This window comes from Carlito syrichta, unplaced genomic scaffold (assembly GCF_000164805.1).
Source record: "Carlito syrichta isolate Samal-C Ts95f unplaced genomic scaffold, Tarsius_syrichta-2.0.1 Scaffold312207, whole genome shotgun sequence".
NCBI lineage: Eukaryota > Metazoa > Chordata > Mammalia > Primates > Tarsiidae > Carlito > Carlito syrichta.
Window position 1 is genome coordinate 129,369 of NW_007256303.1, and position 9,817 is coordinate 139,185.

The 9,817-nt window shown below is 46.2% G+C and overlaps 2 protein-coding genes across 2 annotated transcripts in view; one reads left to right on the plus strand and one right to left on the minus strand.

Moving 5' to 3' along the window:
* KLB (klotho beta) overlaps window positions 1–9,817 on the plus strand; it is a 39,281-nt gene that overhangs the window by 20,997 nt on the left and 8,467 nt on the right. The window contains exons 2-3 of the mRNA XM_008069790.2: window positions 403–913; window positions 6,702–6,970. Of these exons, the coding sequence (XP_008067981.1) occupies window positions 403–913; window positions 6,702–6,970 (780 nt within the window). The remainder of the gene's footprint in view (window positions 1–402; window positions 914–6,701; window positions 6,971–9,817) is intronic.
* The window catches only part of RPL9 (ribosomal protein L9), a 35,880-nt gene that overhangs the window by 4,686 nt on the left and 21,377 nt on the right, over window positions 1–9,817 (minus strand). The gene's annotated exons all lie outside the window — the stretch shown is intronic.

Genomic DNA, 9,817 nt, shown 5'->3' on the forward strand with positions numbered 1-9,817 from the left:
CTACTTGGAAGGCTGAGGCAGAAGGATCACCGGAGCCCAGCAGGTCGAGGCTGTGGTGGCAGCGGCCACTGCACTCCAGTCTGGGCGACAGAGTGAGACTCCAACTCAAAAAAAAAAATATATGGCCTAGGTGAGAGGATCGCCTGAGCCCATGTGTTCGAGACCAGCCTGGGAAACTTGGTGAGACCTCATCTCTACAATAAATAAAAAAATTAGCTGGGTGTGGTGGCACATGCCTATAGTTCCAACTACTTGGAAGGCTGAGGTGGAAGGATCTCCTGAGCTCATCAGGTCAAGGCTGCAGTGGCCACACTGCACTCTGGCCTGGGCGATAGTGAGACTCCAAATCAAAATAAAATAATAAAAATGAAAAATAAAAAATATGTATTTTCTTCCTTTTAGGCACATGCAAAAGTTTGGCATAACTACAACACACATTTCCGCCCACAGCAGAAGGGCTGGGTATCGATCACGCTGGGATCCCACTGGATTGAGCCCAATCGATCGAACAACATGGTAGATATACTCAAATGCCAACAGTCCATGGCTTCTGTGCTCGGATGGTTTGCCAGCCCTATCCACGGGGATGGTGACTACCTGGAGGGCATGAAGCAGAGGCTGCTCTCTGTTCTGCCCCTGTTCTCTGACGCCGAGAAGGATGAGGTGAGAGGTACAGCTGACTTCTTTGCCTTTTCCTTTGGACCCAACAATTTCAAGCCCCTGAACACGATGGCTAAGATGGGGCAAAATGTGTCACTCAACTTGAGAGAGGTGCTGAACTGGATCAAACTGGAATATGGCAACCCTCGAATCCTGATTGCTGAGAACGGCTGGTTCACAGACAGTCATGTGAAAACAGAGGACACCACGGTCATCTACATGATGAAGAACTTCCTCAACCAGGTGCTCCAAGGTGGGTTGTACCTTTGCTCAAACTTTACAAAGTTTTGAATACTTGTAGGATATTTAAAGTCACCTTTGAATATGTGATTATTATTGTTGGGCTTTTGTATCATCTAATATGGACAAAACTTTTTTTTTTTAGTTGGAGTCTCATTCCTTCGCCCAGACTGGAGCGCAGTGGCACACTCATAGTTACCCCAGTGTCAACCTGCTGGACTCTGGCAATCCTTCTGCCTCAGTCTTCCAAGTAGTTGGAAATACAGGCATGCGCTACCACCCAGTTATTTTATTTTATTTTTTGCTTTATTGTAGAGATGAGGTCTCGCCAAGTTGCCCAGGCTGGTCTCGAACCCGCGGGCTCAGGCAATCCACTTGCCTCAGCTTCCCAAGGTGCTGGGATTACAGGCTAAGTCACTGAGCCTGGCCAAAACTTTTTAATGTTATTCCCAAGTCCTTTTTTTTTCCTTTTTCTTTTTATAATTCTCTCTCTCTCTCTCTCTCTCTCTCTCTGTGTGTGTGTGTGTGTGTGTGTGTGTATGTTGGAGTCTCTGTCGCCCAGGCTGTTGGAGTACAGTGGCACGCTCACAGCCGCTGCAGCCTCGACCTGCTGGTCTCAGGTGATTCTTCCACCTCAGTCTTCCAAGTAGCTGAAACTACAGAAAAGCACCATCACACCCAGCTAATTTTTGGATTTATTGTAGAGATGAGGTCTCGCCAAGTTGCCCAAACTGGTCTCGAACTCGTGAGCTCAGGCAATCCTCTCACCTCGGTCTCTCAAAGTGCTGAGATAATAGGTGTAAGCCACCCCACCCAGCCTTTTATACTTGTTTTTATTTTAAAGATGTGGGGTACAGTTCAGGATTAGGTATACAAATGTTCATTATGCAGGTCTCCTTGTTGATGAGGTGTGTCACCCCTCCCCTGGCAGTTTCCCACTACTGCCAATCCCTTTCCTGTAGTATTATGATAGTTGTTCAAGGTCTGTTTGAGTGAGAACATGTGATACTCAGTTATTTGTTTCTGTGATAAATCACTCAGTATTAGTCTCTAAGTCCATCCAAGTTGCTGGGAAGTTCAGAATTTTGTCCTGGTTATGTAATATTCCATCGTGTATCTGTACCACATTTTTTTTATCCAGTCCTCTTTTGATGGGCAGCACAATTGGTTCTGTGCTTTTGCTATCGTGAATAGTACTGCAATAAACACACGTGTGCAGGTATCTTTTCCATAGCCCATGTCCTTTTTAAAATAATTATTTTTTGGTTTTTTCCCTGTGTCATTTTTAAACTTTATTTATTTTTGCTATTTTTTTTTAAGGTGAGGTCTCACTCTGTTGCCCAGGCGAGAGTGCAGTGGCACAATCACAGCTCAGTGCAACCTCGAACTCCCAGGCACAAGTAATCCTCCTGTCTCAGCCTTCCAAGTAGCTGGGTACAGGCGCTCACCAGCATACCCAACTAACTTTCCTATTTTTTTTTTAAGAGATAGGGTCTTGCTTTGCTGCCCAGGTTGGTCTTGAACTCCTGGCCTTAAGCAATGCTCCCACCTCAGTCTCTCAAAATTGCTGGGATTTTATTTATTTATTTATTTATTGAGTTGGAGTCTCACTCTGTCGCCCAGGCTGGAGGGCAGTGGCATGCTCACAGACACCACAGCCTCGACCTGCTAGGCTCAGGCGATTCTTCCACCTCAGCCTTACAAGCAGCCTTACAAGATGCACATGCCATCACGCCCAGCTAGTTTTTTTATTTATTGTAAAGATGAAGTCTCACCAAGTTGCCCAGGCTGGTCTCGAACCCCAGCGTTCAGGCAGTCCTCTCACCTCGGCCTCCCAAAGTTCTGGGATTACAGGCTTGAGCCACCATGCCCGGTCCAAACTTTTTAAAAATTTTGTAGAGGCTGTCCTTTTTTAAATAAAAGCTTGAGAATGAAATACTTTCAGAGAAGAGCTACACCCTTAATAAGCAAGAAGATGCCGTTTCGTTCTTTTTAGAGGACACAGTGCTTGAAGAGATAGGTTTAAAGTTTTCTAACCGCGGTACTTTATTCTAAGATGCTGAAAGTTTTCCCCAAAATCATGATCTTTACACTCTATTACATGCCTGAATGAGGAAAAGGTGGGAAGACAAACTGAGTCATTTCTAGTTCCTGAGATTTCTTCTGGCCCTTGCTTAGCTCTCATTCCTTTTCCATTACTCAAGCAGTGACATCTACAGGTGGCTGATAGAAGCAAAGGCGCAGAAGTCAAGCAGGGGTTCAGATGTTTGGTGGCCTGCAGAGGTGGGCTCCATTTCACTTTAACACAAAAGGAATTCTCTCTATGGAACAAGTTTCCTCCCTCCCTCTCTCCCTCCTTTCCTCTCTCCTTCCTTCCTTTTTCTTTTTCTTTTTTTTTTTTTGAGTTGGAGTCTCACTCTGTCACCCAGACTGGAGTGCAGTGGCCGCTCTCGGCCACCGCAGCCTCGACCTGCTGGGCTCCGGCGATCCCTCCGCCTCAGCCTTCCAAGTAGCTGGAATTACAGGCATGCGCTACCATGCCCGGCTGATTTTTTGATTTATTGTAGAGATAAGGTCTCGCGCCCAGGCGGGTCTTGAACCTGCGGGCTCAGGCAATCCACTCACCTCAGCCTCCCAAAGGCACAGGATTACAGGCTGAATCACCGAGCCCGGCCTTCCTTCCTTTTTCTTTCCTTTCCTTCCCTCACTCCCTCTCCTTCCTTCCTTCTAAAAATACATGGTTTGTACTTATCTCTTTTGATTTTTTTCATTCTCGATTTTCTTAAGTTGAAAATCTTAGCTGAGCTCGGTGGCTCGGTGGCTCAGCCTATAATCCCAGCGCTTTGGGAGGCCAAGGTGAGTGGATTGCCTGAGACCGCAGGTTCGAGATCCACCTGGGCACTTGGCGAGACCTCATCTCTACAATAAATCAAAAATTAGCCAGGCATGGTAGCACACACCTGTAGTTCCAGCTACTTGGAAGGCTGAGGCGGAGGGATCGCCGGAGCCCAGCAGGTCGAGGCTGCGGTGACCGGGAGCGGCCACTGCACTCCAGTCTGGGTGACAGAGTAAGACTCCAACTCAAAAAAAAAAAAAAAGAATTGAGATTGAGTCAGGGTCTCAATCTGTCTCCCAGGCTTGAGTGCAGTAGCAAGATCACAGCTCACCACAGCTTCGACCTACTGGGCTCAGGTGATCCTTCCACCTCAGCCTCCTGAGTAGCTGGGATTACAGCCGTGCACCACCCTGCCTGGCTAATTATTTTTTGTGTGTGTGGGAAATACAAGGTCTTGCTGTGTGGGATTACAGGCTCAGCCTGTAATCCCAGCACTTTGGGAGGCTGAGGCGAGAGGATTGCCTGAGCCTGGGGGTTCGAGACCAGCCTAGGCAACTTGGTGAGACCTTGTCTCTACAATAAATCAAAAATTAGCCAGGCATGGTAGCACATGCTTGTAGTTCTGGCTACTTGGAAGGCTGAGGTGGAAGGATCGCCTGAGCCCAGCAGGTCGACACTGGGATGGCCATGGTCGACACTGCACTCCAGCCTGGGTGACGGAATGAGACTCCAATTCAAAAAAAAAAAAAGTTTTAAGCCTGGAGGAAAATCTCAGGCTCTGCAGGAGAGAGTCCTCAGGGAGAACAAGACTTTGCTGCCCCAAATTACAGGAAGGAGCAGCACAGAACAGAGCCATGCCCGCACACAGGCCACATGCACATGGTGGTTAGGGCTGGGATGCTGCCTGCAGGGCCTGGGTCAGATACCATGTACTTGAGCAGAAGGGGATCCATTCCCCAGGCATGAGCATCCCACCTCTCCTCAGGACCCTACAACACCAAGGGTCTAGAACCAGGGCCCGTTGAAAGATATTATCTCCTTGGAAGCTCTTGGCATGGATTTTCCACCTTTTAGGAAAATAATGTCAGTGATAAAAATGCCAAAAATGCAGAAATGAGGCATCTCCATGAGAGAAATGGAAGCTTTCAAGAAAAGATAAGTGATTCAGGGTTGATTTGGGTATTGTTTTGACTGCTGATTTTCATATTTCATTTTTACCCAACTCCTACAAGTCATTGAATCAGAGTTTTAAAGCTGAAAAGATCCTCAGAAATCTTCTTGTCCAATATTTTCTGTTTACAAATAAGAAAACCGAGGCCAAGAAACTTGCCCAATTGTCTCCTTCCAGGAACACAGCAGGACAAACCCATGTCCCCCTGCCCCTTCACCCAGCCAATTCCCATTCTCCTCTGTCGTTTTGCTTCTTTTGCCTCATGCATCCTCATTCCCTCATGTTAATTCTAAAAGCTGACTTTTTTTAGCCCCTGAAGAAGAGTTTCAGCCAGGCGCGATGGCTCGCTGTAATTCCAGCATTTTGGGAGACCGAGAGGACTACCGGAGTCCAGGGGTTCGAGACCAGCCTGGGCAACTTGGCGAGACCTCATCTCTACAATAAATTAAAAAATTAGCTGGGTGTGGTGGCAGTGCTTGTAGCTACTTGGAAGGCTGAGGAGGGAGGATCGCTTAAGCCCAGCAGGTTGAGGCTGCAGTGGTCGTGAGCCTGCCACTGCACTCCAGCCTGGGTGACAGAGTGAGACTTCGACTTAAAAAATATATATATTTTCATGGGATGGATAGCTTGTCTACAAACAGGATTCAATCCAAAATTGAAATGAGAAACTCTTAGTCTTGAGCAGACATCTGCAATGGTCCCAAAGATTCTGGATATTACCATGCCCCCATCACAGATTTGTACACTAAGCCTCAGGAATATTTTCTTTCTTTTTCTTTTTTTTCAGGACCCAGCTGGCTGGACTGAATTTAGGAAGATATAAATATCCATAGATATCTATATATAGTTCTATATATATGCTCTATGCACACACATATATATATAACTATACTTTTCAAGTATATATATCTATAGCTATATATTATAAAATATATACGTATATATATTTTATTCTATTCTATTTTATTTTTTTTGAGTTAGAGTCTCACTCTATCGCCCAGACTGGAGTGCAGTGGCCGCTCACGGCCACCGCAGCCTCAACCTGCCGGGCTCCGGTGATCCTTCTGCCTCAGCCTTCCGAGTAGCCGGAATTACAGGCATGCGCTACCATGCCTGGCTGATTTTTTGATTTATTGTAGAGATGAGGTCTCGCTGCCCAGGCGGGTCTCGAACCCGCGGGCTCAGGCAATCCACTCACCTCAGCCTCCCAAAGTGCTGGGATTACAGGCTTGAGCCACTGAGCCCGGCTTGACGTCTCGCTCCAAAGTCCAGGCTGGAGTACACTGGTATGATCACGGCTTACCGAAGCCTCAACCTCTGGGGCTTAAGTGATCCTTCCATTTCAGCCTCCTAAGTCGCTGGGACTAAAGGCACACGCCACCACACCCACTTAATTTTTTTTTTTAATGTTGTAAAGATGAGGTCTCACTATGATCCCCAGTCTGGTTTTGAACTTCTGGGTTCAAGTTCCTCTCACTCTGGCCTCACAAAGTGCTGGGGTTACAGGTGTGAGCCACTGCACCTGACCTTGAACTTGGGATTATTTTTAATTTGATCCTTTAACCGTATCATTCACTTGCTTGGGGAGGGGGTGGGCAGGGACTCTCATTCTTGAAGAAAATCAAAGAAATGTTGATATTTTTCAAGTATAAACATTTGGTACAATGGGCCTGCAAATTAGGAAAAAGGTTGGTTTCACAATATACCATCCCCTAGCGTGTTGTTAGTGAAACTGTGAACATGAACTAGAGTGTTTTGGCCTCCAAACATCTCTACTTTCTTTTCTCTGTGCAGCAATAAGGTTGGATGACGTGCAAGTCTTTGGTTACACCGCCTGGTCTCTCCTGGATGGCTTTGAATGGCAAGATGCTTACACCATCCGCCGAGGATTATTTTACCTGGATTTTAACAGCAAACAGAAAGAAAGGAAACCCAAGTCTTCGGCCCATTACTATAAGCAGATCATACGAGAAAATGGTTTTACTTTAAAAGAGTCCACGCCAGACATTCAGGGTCAGTTTCCCTGTGACTTCTCCTGGGGTGTCACTGAATCCGTTCTGAAGGTAAGTGCTACCTTCAGATTAACCAGAAACTGGGACAAATCGTGCATGGTGTTTTATTTCCTTTATTCAACGACAGCTAAGAGGTGTCAGACAGTACCAAATACTGGGATTATTTGGATATCATGAACGAGAAGGGAGAAGGAGGGGCATGAATGCTTCCTGGGAGCCTTTCACAGGCCAGAACTCATATTTGGTGATGGAGCTGGTGAGATATGGAGGCTGCCCTCAAGGAGCATACTGTCTCGAGGGACCCTCCAGTCATTTCTGTGCAAGACATTTGTTAGCAGTGTCAAAATGGCAGGGAAAACATTTTTAGATTTTTGTTTTGCCGAAAGCAAGTTCTTAGCAACTCAACTGATTTCTTGTTATTGGATGACAGAGTTGGGCGATTTGCCCCCACGAGGTCTCTATAACCCAGTGTGTCTCCAATGTCTCATTTCATTCTTCACGAGCTTCCTCAGATGCTTCCTCAAACCTCATCTTTTTTTTTTCTTTTTGAGTCAGAATCTCACTCTGTGGCCCAGGCTGGTGGGCAGTGGCACACTAACAACCAACGCAGCCTCAACCTGCTGGGCTCAAGCAATCCTTCTGCCTCTGCCTTCCAGGTAGCTGGAAACACAGGTACATGCCACCACACTCAGCTCATTTTTCTTGATTTACTGTAGAGACGAGGTCTCACCAAGTTGCCCAGGCTGGTCTCGAACCCCTGGGCTCAGGCAACCCTAAACCTCACCTTCTCAATAAGGCTTCCCATCTGTCCAGAAATCATAACCCCACTCCATCTCCTGCTTTATTTGGTAGAGCACTCACACTAGACCACAAGCTACATGAGGCAGAGATGTCTAAGGCTTTGGTGCTTGCTATATGCCCTTTTCTTTCTTTCTTTCTTCTTTTCTTCCTTCCTTCCTTTCTTCCTTTCTCTCCCCTCCCCTTTCTTTTTCTTTTGAATTAGTGTCTCACTCTGTTGCCGAGGCTGAAGTACAGTGGCATAATCACAACTCACCGCAGCCTTGACTTCCTGGGCTCAGCCAATCCCTCTGCCTCAGCCTTCCTAGTAGCTGGGACTAGAGGGGCACACCACCATGTCCAGGTAATTTTTTTTTTTTGTAGCAATGAGGTCTCACTATGTTGCCTACACTGGTCTCAACCTCCTGGCCTCAAGCAATCCTCCCATCTCAGCCTCTCAAAGTGCTGGGAATACACCCATGAGCCACTGCACCCAGCTAAGTATGCCTCACTAAGAGCAGTGCCGGGCAAATGGCAGGTGCACATCTTTCAGATTCTGATGAATGGATGAGATCACCTTTTAGAGCCAGGTGACACCTTAGAAAGCTCCCATTCCAATACCTTCCTTTTAAAGGGGAGGAAAGTCAGACCTATCAACTTGCCTGAGCAGAACTGACTGCTGACAGGCAGTCCTCAAGGTTCCAGATGCACAGTGCTCTTTCCAAAATAATAACAGCTATCTTTTATTTTTTTAAATGAAGACTTTATTCTGTCACCCAATTTGGAGTCAAGTGGCACAATCACAACTCACTGCAGCCCCGACCTCCTGGTCTCAAGCAATCCTCCCTCCTCAGCTTTCTGAGTAGCCGGGACTATCAGTGTGGGCTACCATACCCAGCTAACATTTTGAATTTTTGTAGAGAGACAGTCTCGCTACATTGCCCAGGCTGGTCTCAAACTCCTGGGCTCAAGCAATCCTCCCACCTCAGCCTCCCAAAGTGCTGGGATTTCAGGCATAAGCCACTGCGCCCAGCCCCACTTTCAGTTTTTAAGCACTTCTTTATTTTGTGGCAGAAGATGCCCTGGCCCCACCTTATCCTTTTCCTGCCCAAACCTGGAAATAATCATTCCTCCAAGGAGCAAGGGATCCTTTTAGTAGGGAATAGGGTTTTAGAAACAAGCTCTGGGAGCTAGAGTTGGGACTGGAATACACCATCTTAAACTAGAAAATCAGGCTCTTAGCAGATTAGCCATACACACTTGCTGTCTAAGACACAAGCTTTCTGGAAATGTTTAAAGACAGATTTTTATTTCCTCTTGTCTTGCCTCATGGCAAGACTGCCTTTTGTAAGCAGCCTTTCAATACCATGATGTTCTGAGTTTTCAAAACACTGAAAGTGGCCATCTAGGTAGGAGGATTTTACTCAAGTAATTAATTATATACAGATTTAACTTAATGCTCACACGATCCACGTTTTCTCCATTTAATGTCCTGGATTACTAGTTGGCAGATGGCAAGTGGGCAGTGATATGGTTTTGTAATTAAACTATGAAAGATGACACACAAGAAAACAATTAGAGGGAAAATATTTACCAAAGGTTCATTATCATTTTTTTCTGGTGAATTAAAATTCAGTCATGGGGCGGGGTGGGGAGTACTTTAAAACGAGTATAGAATTTTCCCTTTCTCTTTTTAATCCTGAATTTGAACATACTTTTCTTGGCCGGGCACCGAGGCTCAAGTCTGTAATACCAGTACTTTGGGAGGCTAAGGTGAGGGGATCGCCTGAGCCCACGGGTTCAAGAATAGCCTGGGCAACTTGGCAAGACCTCATCTCTACAATAAAATAAAAAAATTAGTCAGGGGTGGTAGCGTGCACCTGTAGTCCTAGCTACTTGGAAGGCTGAGGTGGAAGGATCGCCTGAGCCCAGGTCAATGCTGGGGTGGCCTAAGTGTGACATTGCACTCCAGCCTGGGCAATGAAGTGAGACTCAAACTCAGAAAAAAAAAAAGGAAAATGCTTTTTTTTTTAAGTTTTCTATTATTTATTTATTTATTTTTTGAGTTGGAGTCTCACTCTGTCGCCCAGACTGGAGTGCAGTGGCCGCTCCCGGCCACCA